General features: G+C 63.9%; 1 protein-coding gene across 6 annotated transcripts in view; it reads left to right on the forward strand.

The window, feature by feature from the left end:
- Positions 1-12,940, forward strand: part of HDAC4 (histone deacetylase 4) — a 276,590-nt gene that overhangs the window by 211,133 nt on the left and 52,517 nt on the right. For all 6 annotated transcript variants that reach the window (XM_055300503.1, XM_055300499.1, XM_055300505.1 and 3 more), the window contains 4 exons: positions 1,361-1,492; positions 4,528-4,640; positions 9,417-9,533; positions 9,618-9,816. In XM_055300503.1, the coding sequence (XP_055156478.1) occupies positions 1,361-1,492; positions 4,528-4,640; positions 9,417-9,533; positions 9,618-9,816 (561 nt within the window). The remainder of the gene's footprint in view (positions 1-1,360; positions 1,493-4,527; positions 4,641-9,416; positions 9,534-9,617; positions 9,817-12,940) is intronic.

Below are 12,940 nucleotides of genomic sequence, written 5' to 3' on the forward strand. Positions count from 1 at the left end.
CAGAAACTCAGCATAAAAGTAGAAGTGAATGAAACATGTAAACCTGCAGTCTCCTCCGTACATACGAGAATACCTGTCGTATTCCGCGCGTGAGTCCTCCCCCTTTCCTCCGCCAAGTCCTACAGGTGAACGGCCTCGCCCCACACCAGGCGCTGCAAGGTGGGGAGGGCCCGCCCCCTGCGTTCACGCCGTCGGTCCGCAGCAGGTGGGGCATCCTGAGAGGTCTGGCAGCGCCGCGAGGCACCTCTTCGATTCCTCCGGGGAGCCCAGTGGAGCTGGCCCGCTGCCCCTTCCCGTCGTGGGGCCCTCGGCTGCCCTTTGGCTCCCAGAGCCCTTCGGTCAGCAGCACCCCACCGCCCTCTCCCCGGGGGACCGAGTCACCGTGCCCGAGGAATGCGCGCGCGCCCCGCCGCTTCAAACAAACCCAAACCATCTTAGCTCTGATTCCAGAGGGAAATTCGGTGATATTGCTTGGTGCTCTGGAGAGCAGTGAACTTCCTGTTCCAGAAAGATTAAAAACAGCAGGGTTCCTGATGAAAAACAAACAAAAAGGTAAAAACGAGCTCACATGGAAGTGGTAGGAACTTGAAACTAGTCCAGTGGAATCTCAGAACTCGCACGTCGCGGCGGTGGTCATCTGCCCCTGTCCGGCCCGGAGAGCGGATGCCCCTGGGAGTTGCAGATATTCCTGCCCAGGTGTGCGGCCGGGGGCACCTCGGGGTGTAGTGAGGCAGCCGCGCTCCCGGGGCGGCCTCACCCTGCAGTGCCTCTGCCTCCCAGCAGTGTGGCCGCACGGGTCTGCGGGGGCCCCGGGCTCCGGGCGCAGGGGCTCGGGAACCACTGATCCTAAACACGCGGGTTTGCAAAGCACGAGCAGAGCCGATGACGCACCAATCCAGGCGGAAAGGGCTGCATCCTGTGGTCAGGTGGCCTGTGAGGGAGACGGGGGCTGGCTGACCCCCAGGCAGGTGTGGCCGGGAGGATGGCCATAGCACCCCGGGCAGCCGGAGCCCAGCAGGCGGCTCGTCTCCGGGTTGCTGGACGCTGAGGGGTGTCTGCGAGGCAGGTGAACGAGGAAGCGTATGATCTAGAAGCGGTGGGCACGCTGGTGGGCCAACGCCCCGGATGACCAGCGCGGATGCCTAACCCTGTCCGAAGAAGCTTAGCCGAAGGCGTCGGGCAGGCTCTGTGGACCACAAACCCCGCCCCGGCCTGAGGAGCGCTGCCTTCGCTCTGCCCCCCGCAGCACATCCGTGGTACCCGAGTGTTTCCCCAGCGCGCCGAGCTCCTCACCGCCAGGGAGAGCAACTGGACCCCAGTCGTGACCGTCTGACTATAACCGTGTCTCCTTTTCTCGCAGCTTCTGAACCCAATCTGAAGTTACGGTCCAGGCTAAAGCAGAAGGTGGCCGAGAGACGGAGCAGCCCCCTGCTACGCAGAAAAGATGGGCCAGTGGTCACCGCTCTGAAAAAGCGTCCGCTGGACGTCACAGGTAGGTCAGGCGGGCTGTGGGAGCTGTGCCCCCCAGGCCCCGGCCTGGCCCATCCTTCCCCGCGAGGCTCTCCCGGACCCCCTCAGAGACCCGCACCTCTGCACCGGCTCTCGGCCCTTGGGGCTGGCGGTGCGCGTCAAGAGGCGCCGCGAGGGCCCGGGCAGGGGTCTCCAGGAGCACAGGCGCCTGCCCCGGCCCCCGGGCCCCGGCTCTTCGACATTGCACAGGGTGTTTACGGGAACTTGCAGTTGAGGTTTCTGCGGAGGTTTAACCGGTCCTGCCCTGTTAGTGGTGAATCACATGGCTGCGATCTGCTCCACTGCCCATCCCGTCCGGCTGCGGAGCATGGGAGTCGCCCTGGCGGGAGTCCCGCAGGTGGGAAGGGGAGGAGGAGCGCGGTCCTGGGGGCTCGGAGCGAGCGCTGCTCTCGGCCCCCACCTAGTGGTGGACCTGCCGACGTGCGCCAGGCACAGCCAGACCTGGGGGCGCCCTCCTGCCCGAGGCTGCTCCCCCTTCCCCAGACGCACCCGCAAGGGTGCAGCCCACCTCGAAGTACGCCCACCCCCACCCTGAGGCGATAGCCCATCTCGGGGTGCGTCCCACGTCGCACATCACACTCCTGGAGTCAGCACCGGATAAGGGGGAGGAGGAAACGTAGTTGCACAGGGCACAGCCACCCATTAGAAAACCCGGGCTCTTGGTGGCCGCCTGCCTGTCGGCGTGAGGTTCTCGGTGCTGTCGTCCTGTGCCGGCGACCCGCCCCGCACACCCCGACTGAGCCCCAGCACCCTTGTGTGAGGGGGAGGCTTCGAGGGCCCCCCCTCCCGGCCCATCCCACTGAGCCTCCTCCAAGCCCCTGCCCCGGAGGGTTGTGTGCAAGGGCCCGAGCCCTTCGTGGTTTCCACGTGGGGTTCAGTGCTGGGCTGGTTCCAGTGTAGACAGGCCTGGTCGGAAGACAGGGAGTGTCGTCACCGCGTCTCGCCCGCCGGGGATTCCATTCAGAGTCGTGAGTTAAAGCCCCGTCTCAGCACAGATGCAGCTCTGTTTGCTTTGAGGAGCGCCTGGCCGTGGGCCGGCAGCTCCGATGGGCAGGACGGCCGCGTGTCTATTCCTAGCCCCGCAGTCGGGGAGACGGAACCATCCACAGGCTTCTTCCCGTGTTCACGTCGTCAGCCTGGGGCCGTTTAATGCCGCTGAGTCAGCAGCGGGCTGCGCGCAGAAATAGGGACACGGGTCCTCGCCGCCCAGGAGCTCAGCATCTCATTTGAGAGACCCGAGCATCACGTGGGGCCCACCCAACACACCGTGCCCGCCACACCCGGTGCTGGGCCGTGGCACGTGCAGAGTGCACGCCTAGGAGGCCCGGGCAGGAGAGGCTGCGGAATGCGAGGCGGATGAGTGCGGCTGGCACAGGGGCGAGGCGAGACGGGCTTCGGGCCCTCGCGGAGCCCAGGCCGCCGGGGCAGGACGCAGCGCTGCCTTTCCAGGAGAAGGGAAAACACGGAGATCAGGGAAGCCGGTCCCCACAGAGCCAGGGGAGCCCCTCTGCCGCCCCGGGAGGTGGTGTCTCCTGGGGAAGAGCACAGCGGCTGGCCTGCGGGCAGGGGGTGGGAGGGGCGGGCATGGGGCCAGCTGGCAGGAGACCGGCCACGGGATGGGCCAGGTTCACAGCTGCTTCTCCCCCTTGCTCACGAAGGCCGCGCGTGCCACAGGAGCCGATGGTAAATGAGCCGCCCGTGCGCACACGCGTCTGAGCCGTTGGAGCTCCCAGCAGGGCACACTTCCTTCCAGTCTTTCTTCCGTGCGTCTCTCCCACCGCCAAGCTCATGCCACGTGTGCGCCCACCCGCACTCACTCGATACTGCTCACGGGCACTTTTGCGCACCCCGAATGGTGCCCCAGTTGCACTGACCAGTGTTGACCTGGTCACCGTGCTGGGGGGCACACATTGCAGGGCGTTGTGGTGGAACCCTGTGTGCAGCTTGGGATAGGGTCGCGGAGAAGGTGGCCCGCGGGGGCCACGGGGACGGCACCCAAGGGCAAGGCGGTGGCCTCCGTCCATCAGGGAGGACGCACATCTGTCTTCATGCAGGAAGTCTAGCAGCGGCTCGGCCCGGGGTCGGGGGTGCTTCTCAGGGGCTCCCGGTTAGTGACGAACAAGTAACCGTGGTTTCCCAGGGAGAGGAGTGAGCCCTGGACTGGAGTGTAGGGTGGGGCGGGGGGCCTGGTCTGAGCTCACGGTCCATGTCTGGGACGGCCGGTGGCCCACTGGCGAGCCTGTGCTGACGACTGCCTGGTCAGAGGACCGGGGACCACAGAGCTCCCCATCCATGGTGATGCCATCGTCAAAATGCCATGAACCCAAAGGAGGAGGACACGGGGAGGCCGGCCTGTGGACGTGGAGCGTCAGCACCGTGGCCAGGCTGGCGTGGCAGGGAGGCGCGGGGGGCAAACATGCCTCAGGCGCGGCCAGTTGCAGAGGGGCCTGGTCCCGTTGGCAGGGCCAGGCCACCGCCCCCCGTAAAGTTACCTGGGGGACAACTCGGCGAGTGATTTCAGGTGACGCTGACCCATCACAGACGCCGCCACTAGCAGGCCTTCCCCTGGGTGTTTGATGTCGCGTAGGAAACACGAGAGCGGTTAATTCAAAGGGAAGGGAGCCCCGCGGCCGGCCGGCGGCCCTGGCAGTGAGCGCAGCAGCTGACCCCTCCCTGTCCGGGGTCCTGCGCCTTCTGCACTTCCCGGTCTTTGTCGTCAGGTTGTTGGTGAGCGTTTCAGACCACCTTGGAGCTCAGGAGGACGACGTGGGTAGCGCACGCAGCTTACAAGGCTCCGCGGGGGCCTCTCGGGAGCTGAGCGTTTGCAGAGCTCACGGGGAAGTAAAACCAAAAGTAGGGAAGTAGCCTCCCAGCCCCCGTTTGGGAGCCGAGGGCACGTCCTTTCGTGATGTGATTTCCGCCGGTCAGCGAGCCGGGAGCGCAGGTGCCCGGGCCCCCCGCACGGCGCGCGGCTCACGGATGTCTCTCCGCCCACAGACTCGGCGTGCAGCAGCGCCCCCGGCTCCGCTCCCAGCTCCCCCAACAACAGCTCCGGGAACGTCAGTGCGGAGAACGGGATCACACCTGCCGTGGCGAGCATCCCGGCCGAGGTCAGTGTGCGCTTTCCGTTCGGGCCTTTCCCTGCGTCGGCCCAGCTGGCCTCCCGGCCTCCCTGAGGTGCCGCGCTTTGCGGCTGCCCCCGGCCTTGGCCGACCAGGTCGGGGGGCTCCCTGCACGGGGCCCCTTCCTGCCACGGGCGCTGCGCCTCCTTGACGGGGGCACGGCTTTAAACACAGCCTGTCGTCCCGGCCTCTTTCCGAGCGTATTTATTTAGGCCGATTCAGAGCACACACCGCGTGCCAGTGGGGCCTCGGATGCCCCGCTCCCGAGTGTCCCTGGGGCTCTGCACGGTGGCCGGGCGCGGGAACAACACAGAATCACGTAGGAACCGGTGTTGGATGGGAACGGAGGGACTCGCTGTGCCTTAGGAACGCTCAGCCAACAAATACGCATCCGTGTGTCCGGGGGGAGCAGAGCGACACGGGGCGTGTGCTGAGGGCGTCTGGCTGTTAGCAACGCCAGGGGTGGCATTTCGGAGATGCCAGGCTGACCTCCAGCCTCAGGCCGCAGGGCCAGTCACCCTCACCCTGCCCGTCAGACCCCAGGTGTGCTGCAGGTTGAGAGGGACGTGGGCGCGGAGAGGGTTGTGGACTCACTTGGCAGAGGGTGGGAGGGCACCCTGGGGAGACGAGGTGGAGGGGCCCGGGCTGCCTGCTGGGGCTGCCTTGGGCCAGACCTGGGCCAGGGTGACTTTCTGGGCAGTAGTTTCCAGGACCTGCCTGTGTGTTCATTGCACAAGCGTCCCTGGAGCTCCTGCCGCGGGGCAGCCCCGTGCTGGGCCCCGGGGACCGAGGGCCAGGGGGCAGCCAGCAGCGGCTCCTGTGCAGGTGCTGACCGGTACGCAGGAGGAGCGAGAGGACGTCAGGCTCGCCGAGCGAGGCCAGGGGCCTGGGGTGACCGCGGGGGGAGCCACCCGGCTCCAGGTCTTCCAGCGAACTTGGCCCGAAACGCCGTCCGCGTCCTGCCGCAGACGGTCCCCCCGAGTGGGAGGCTCTCCTGAGTCCTTCCTGCCTTCCTGCTAAGTCGCGGGAGGCTACAGTTCATTAGATAGGGTTCCTTACGTCGCTCCCAAATGCCTAGAGAGGAGTCCTGCCCTCGCCAAGGGTTGACAGACCTTAGTTGGGATACGCAGGCGCCAGCGCTGAGCGTTTTCACAGGTTTGTGGACCGTGACGCGAGGACGCGGCAGCCGAGGTCGTACTGTGCCTCCTCGCACCTCGCGTCCCGCCACATCCCGTCCTTCCGTCCCGTCTCCCCAGCGCCCCGTGTAAGCACCTATTAGGTTCTTACAGGGCTTTGACACCCTGCGCTGAACCCCGAGGTCATGGCTGCCATGGCCTGGAGCCCGCGTCCTGGGTCGTTCGCCCCGGCGGTCCCCCCTGCTGTCTGACCCGGGCACTTAGGAACCGGCGGCTCCTCCTGTGCGGTGCCTGGCGGACGGGGGTCTGCGCTGTTCCGGTTTAAATTACGTGCTAATTTCTGCACGTCCTGCGTTCGTAGGACTTAAGCTGCCACAAAGTAGTAGAAGTGAAGGGATTGACAAGGAGAGTGAAAAGGGCCCTTGGTCGTGTTTGCGTCCGAGGGTCCCTGTGGCCGGCAGGGTGGTCTCTGACGTCCTCTCCTGTGACCTCCGCGGGCTCGGGGTCTGAGAGCATCCGAGCACTCCCGAGACCACCGTGCAGGACCCGGCGGCCCCCCCGGCCTGCAGCCCCGTCACCGCTGCCCCGCGAGGGCCCCCGTACACAGAGGAAGCCGGCGGCTCCCCCGGCTCAGAACCCCGGGCGCCAGGCGGGGTGCGGCCCGCAGCCCCGACCCGGTGTGCAGCGCCGGAGCTGACGCGCAGGGCAGAGCGAGGCCGCCAACGGCGCATGCGGGCGATCAGCATCCAAGTCATTCTCAGAAGGCTGCGCTTTTTCTAAAAATAAATTAGGTAAAAAAAAAAAAAAAAAAAGCGATTATAAAGAGGAAATTATAACTTTGCAGACATTAGGATGTCTGCTTGTTTTGTTCTCGGATAATTACCATCCAGTGGGGCCGGGCCTTCCTCGGCAGTCTCCACCGTTCTTCCTGAAGCGTCGCTTGTTGATATTTCTCTTACTTGTGACAAAAAGAATGTTTCTGTCAAGGGAAAATACTTTCCTCGGGGCTTGTCGGTGAGGCCTGCGCGGCTTCCCGGTGAGCAGAGCGAGGCAGCTCCGTGATTGCTCCAGGACAACGTGCACCAAGCGCCCGGCGCCAACAACCCTTTCCTCCCTGCTCTGCCCTCGCGGCCTCGAAACAGAGTGTGAGGTGTTTCCACGCGACCCTGAAACGGGACCACGCTCCGCAGCAGCCTCGGGAATCCCGCAGGGTCTGGGGCATCCGCCCGCGCCTTTGGGTGGTCCAGGCACACGCCCCTTTATCACGCTTTGGAGATGTTGCTTTTTTTTTTTTCTTTTTTTTGTTTAACAAGCCAAAGGTTCAAGCTTCCACGGGGAAGTCACTGCAGATGAGCTGGAAACGGCAGGGGAACCGGGTTCCAAGCGGAGCCTGAAGTCGGGCCCGGGTCGCACCCTCCCTTGGGACAGCGTGACGGGGAGCAGCTGCTTCCCACGGACGAGCCGGGAAGGTGGTTTCCCGAGACGGAATCCGTCCGGGTGACGCCTCCAGGAAGGCCACTGCAGTGACGGCGGAGGACCGAGCGGTTCCCTGCGCTCCGGGGACAGAGCGGCGGTCGCAGAGCCGGGCTCCAGGCCCGGAGGACGTTCTCCTGCAGGTGCAGCGCCGTCCAGCAGCGCCACACGCGCCAGGGAGGCCGCGAGGGGAAGTCAAGCCACGTGGCAAATTGTCGTCTGAGTTCAGGAAGCCGCCACACGCCCCGGCCTGGGCCCCACTCGGACCCTCGGCAGCTGTGACATCGAGGCGGGACCTGCTCCGGCGCAGGACGGCGGCTCACTGGGTGCTCCGACAGGGCCAGCATTTTATAGCAGCGAGGTGGCTTTCAGTTACGGCACAGACATTGTGTTTTTATTTTTATTTATTTATTTTTTTTATTTTTTTAAAGATTTTTTATTTATTTATTCATGAGAGACACAGAGAGAGAGGGGGGCAGAGACACAGGCAGAGGGAGAAGCAGGCTCCATGCAGGGAGCCCTATTTGGGACTCGATCCTGGGACTCCAGGGTCACGCCCTGGGCCAAAGGCAGACGCTCAACCGCTGCGCCACCCAGGGATCCCCGACATTGTGTTTTTAGACCTAGTTCTGTTGCGCACCCGACAGGCTGCAGCATTGTGTAAGCGTGACTTTCACGAGCACTGGGAACCCGGGATATTCCGGGGACTGGCTTCATGGCGGCTGCGACCAGGCCCGCGGCACCCCCGCGGTGAGCCGGGCGGCAGTTGGTCCACCCTGTTGTCTACAGGACGTGGTGATTGTTCCCTTGGGCCTGAGGTCTGAAGGCACCGAGTGTTTCTCCTCTTGGTCACGTACCGCAGGCGAGAGGAGCTCCAAGGACGGGGTCGACGCCCATCACTCCCGCGATTTTCTGTCCTGGGGACTCTGCAGAGCCTCAGCCGGCGCCGGCGACGCCGTGTGTTCCTTCCCTCCGCCCCTCGGCTCATGACGGCCACCGAGGATCTACTCCGGGGGATGCTGCGGTGTAAACGGCGTCCTTGCAGCAAAGAACCTCATCCTCGAAGCAAAAAGATGTTGAGTGGGTGACACGCTGAGATCCTCAGAGGGCGCTCCCGCTGATGACCCCTTCCCGTCTGTCCCCAGTCCTCCCTGTCTCTCTGCTTTTGAGAAAACGGCCCGTTCTACAACTCGGTTTCCTGACTCAACAACCCAACATCAATGAGATTCCAACCAGTCGAGGAAGTTTTTTCCCCGCCCCCCCCTCCCGAGAGCCCCGTGTCCCTTCGTCTCTTCAGCCTTGGACACGCTGCGGGACACGCAGCCCTCTGCTTCTGTGGGCGCCGCGGCCGTGACCCTCCTGGGGCCTCCCCGCACCGACATCGTGTCGTAGGCGTCCGTCCTATGAGTGGAGTTTTAGGATCAAAAGTCAGATAAATTTTCAAGGCTTGTGACGTGGATTGCTCAATTTCCTGCACAAAGAAAAAGCACCAGCTCTTACCCACCCGGCAGCGTGCTTCTCTGTTCCTGGGGCCAACAGCCTATGCTCAGTTGTAAAAGTCTTGGCCAACTCGATAGGTTTTAAGACATATTTCTAGATTTACTGATGATGTTGAGTTTTTGTTCCGTGAGCTTATTCTCCCTTAATAATCAGCGCCTCATCATTTGCCTTTCTATGTGCTTTTCTCCTTGTTAATAATTATTTGATTCATGAGCTCTTTACATATTCAGGTTTCTCTGCCCGACACAGGGCCAACATTGCTGCGACCGTTATTTGCCTTTTCTGGGAGGGATCTATTTTAATGCCCGTTTTCTTTGGTTTCTGCCTCTGATGTCATGTGCGAAAAGACCTTCCCAACCAAGAATATATTTTAAGATATATGAATCCCATAGATTTCCTCGGGAGTTTAGTGAATTAGCAATCCGAAAAAGAGCAAACGAGCCTGATGGATTGTGAATCGACGTTTCGGTGGCCCGCTCTGAGGTGTTCTGCTCGCCCGTGTGCTGAGCGTGTTGACGTACGTCTGTACTGTGGCGTCTCAGGGTTCAGCAGGGCCCCCCAGAGCCTTTCCTGCCGTCATTTCTCGTGGTGTGCGCTGGCCACGCTCGACAGAGACCCGACCGCGTGTGACGGCCGTCGTGTGTTCTGTCTCCAGACCGGCTTGGCGCACAGACTCGTGACTCGAGAAGGCTCCGTGGCCCCGCTCCCCCTGTACACGTCACCGTCCCTGCCCAACATCACGCTGGGACTGCCCGCCACCGGCCCTTCCGCGGTGAGTAGGCGTCGGCGGGTGTGCGTGGAGGGGGGCGGCCGGCCCCGGCCCTCGGCCCCCCGCGTCACGGTTGTGCCTCTGCAGGGGGCGGCCGGCCAGCAGGACGCCGAGAGACTCGCTCTCCCGGCCCTCCAGCAGCGGATCCCCCTCTTCCCCGGCACCCACCTCACTCCCTACCTGAGCACGGCGCCCCTGGAGCGGGACGGCGGGGCTGCGCACAACCCCCTCCTGCAGCACATGGTCTTACTGGAGCAGACGCCTGCGCAGACGCCCCTCGTCACAGGTGAGCACGGGGGGCTGGGGCGGGCCCGCGGGGAGGCCCCTCTCCACCCCCTCCCACGTCGGGCGTGGGATCTCCTAAACCAGGGCTCGCTTGCAAGACGAGGTAGACGGTGCAAAACTGGGCATCGGGCGTCCCTGCCGTGCAGCCTCGAGAGAGAGACGGTTTTCCCGTCTGCACTTGCCTCTGGACCGAGGGGAACGTGTGATGGAAGCCCGCAGGTGACTCTAGGCGCTGGTCCGTTTCTGTTCGCAGGAAACCCATTTGAATGTGCTCCGTCTACGCAATGCTTATGTTTAGGGGAAAAAATAGGAAATTAGATATTTGCCTGGCAACAACCCTGGTAGCGTCAGCGGTGACGAATGTGTGGATTTGCTGTAAGACGAGGACGTGCCCAGCTGCACGACGTCCCTCACGTCTGCATCGTCCCCGGCTTCGTGCTCGGCTTCCCAGAGGAGCCGTGTTCATTTGTTCGGGATTAAAATCTAAACTAAGCTCGGAGCCGCCCCCTTTCACACCCCCTGACACTTGGGTGGAAAACAAGGTGCTCAGTGGGTCATGGAGTCCCGACCCATGGGCACAGGGGGCCGCGTCCTGCCCTCCTGTGTGTCTGTGTGTCCGCGGAGATGGCGAGCTCCGTCGTCCATCAGTGCCCCTTCCTTCCGTGTGTCCGTCTGGTCCCCCCGATGCTTGCAGTGGGGTCACCATCCTCAGAGCTGAGGGGTCCTCGGCGACCCGGGGCAGCTGTGCGTCTCCCCGACCTCTGGGCAGTGGGTCATGAGCACAGGGTCTCGAGGGTTTTATCTGAAATTGCATCTGAGTCCGTGACACTGAGCCGTGAGGGGCACCCGGATCCCCCTCGCGTGTCCTTCATCAGCACGTCAGCTACACCGGACCCTCCTCGTGATCCCAGGCCCCTGCTCGCTCACGTCATCGGGCGCGTGTCTGCGTGTCACCCTCTTCCCCTCCGCATGCCGCTGTCACCCACCATGAAAGAGCATTCTTTTTTTTCTTTTTTTTAAAGAAGTTATTTACCTATTTGAGAGAGAAGGAAAGCGGGAGAGAGCACCAGCGCAGGGAGGAGCACAGGGAGCAGCAGCCTGCCCGCTGAGCGGGGAGCTCGCTGCGGGGCTCGGTCCCGGGACCCTGGGGTCATGACACACGGCCGGCCGAGCCCCCGGTGCCCCTCACAGAGCGCCCTTAATGCCGCGTCCCCCAGCTCGCTGGGAAGCAGCCTTCCCCACAGGACGCGAGGGACAGTCCTACACCAACCTCAGCCCCGCAGCTCCCTCGCTGGCCTGACCCCCTGTGGTTGGCCACGTTGCTGCCCCGCGCTCCGCGGGCGGTCTCCCGGCCCCATCTGTGGCAGCAGCCCGGCCTGCGCTCGCCCCGCCTCTGGCCCCCTTGCCCAGCACCTGTGAGCACCTGTGTGCCGGCCCCCCCACCCGGCCCCCAAACCCACAGGCCCCCTCCTGGTCCCTGGGCACCCAGCTGGAGGCAAGGCCATGCCCGAGAACACGACGCCTTCATCTCTGCTCTGTCCCAGCTCCCTGACCTTGGGACTTCTCCCTGGTGCCGTGACTCAGTTTCCCCACAAGTGAAGCAGGTAATCTGCCTGCTGAGTTTTATGAGGGTTAAACGAGGTGCGTGTTAACACAGTGGTGTCCCGTTAGACGTCAGCCGTGGTCGTGGTGGTTGCTTTTGGGTTGAGAACTTTAACCCTTCAACCTCGCTGTCGCCCTCACGTCCCCCAGGCCGCCCCGTCCGTCCTTGCCCACCCCCTGCCTGCAAGCAGGGTCTCTGTGGGAGCACGCACGCCCCTGACAGGGCTTCCTGCCCCTGCAGGCCCGAAGGCAGAGCCGTCCGGGCAGGAGCCCTGGCCTCATGTGGCCACTAAAGCTGAAGACGGGAGTTAAGACCCGAAAGCAAAGTGCACGTTTGGCTTCTCAGCCCATGTGGGGCTTAGTGGGTGCCCGTGTGGCCGTGGCTGCCCACCACGTGAATGTGGCGCGTTCATGCTGGGCGGCGGCGGGTGGGGGGGTGGCGTGAAGGCCTGGCTCTCGGCGGCACAGGAGCAAGCCCCCTGCTGCCCGCGTGGCACACGGGGTGTGGGCTCGCCCTTCAGCCAGGGCTGCCCTTCTCGCCCCCTCGGCCGGCTCACGGGCTGGCTGTGCCCCAGGCCCTGTCCCTGCCCCCGCCCCGTGTGACCTTCCTCCCGTGTGCTCTGCCCTCGTCTGCTGAAACTCCTGCCTCCTGCTCACCAGACCTTGGGTGGGCGGCTCAGGGGAGCAAGAAGGAGCAGGTGTTGTACCTGGTGGACGTGGCGTTGTGCTCGGGGCCCACGCCGGGGCTGAGGGGAGCAGACAGGCAGCTTGCCCTGGTTGCACCTCTGAGCATCGGGCTCTGCTGGTTCCTGCAGCAGTGGTCACGTGAGTCCCGGGAGGGGCTTGAGCACGACTGGCCGTGGGTGCTTCTCTATCTGGGGCCTAGCCCGGACTGTTAGCCGTGGCCGGGCCTCCAGACCGACTGGTCCACGCAGGCCCCTCCATGCCCGGACGTCCTTGCGGTGCTCGGGTCTGCTCGCATGCAGCCTGGATTGCAAGCCGCGGTTTCGACCCAAGTCTTGCCCGGCCTACTGTCTTTTGAAGGGTCGTTAAGGCTTTCCCCGTGGCCGGTAGGGCTGTGCAGTGCACGAAATGGATTTCTAAGGACGTAGGCCAAGAGGGTTCCTCCAGTGTGAATTCACCTCCTTAACCAGAACCCCACAGCGCGAAGGCCAGCGCCTCAGAACGGCCCAGATCACCAGGGCAGCCTGAGTCTGCACCTTCCTTGCCTCTTGGCCCCCACGTCTGGTGGGGCGCGTCTAAGTGGGGCCTTCGTTTGCAAACTCACCAGTTAGAGCTGAGTGTAGCACATCCTGAGAGGTGTTGTCCATGTCCTGGACCCCAGAGGGACTTGTGCCAGGGCGGTGGGCGGGAAGAGCAGACCCTCGGGTGAGCTCCCAGCCGGCCGGGTGCTCGGGGAAAGAGGCCCCACGCGGCCTGCTGTCCGGAGCAGGGCCCAGGAGCCGCAGGTCAGCATCTGCCCCCACACCGCGCCCACTGGACACCCCAGGCCCCTGCAGGTA

Source organism: Nyctereutes procyonoides, unplaced genomic scaffold (assembly GCF_905146905.1).
Source record: "Nyctereutes procyonoides isolate TBG_1078 unplaced genomic scaffold, NYPRO_anot_genome, whole genome shotgun sequence".
NCBI lineage: Eukaryota > Metazoa > Chordata > Mammalia > Carnivora > Canidae > Nyctereutes > Nyctereutes procyonoides.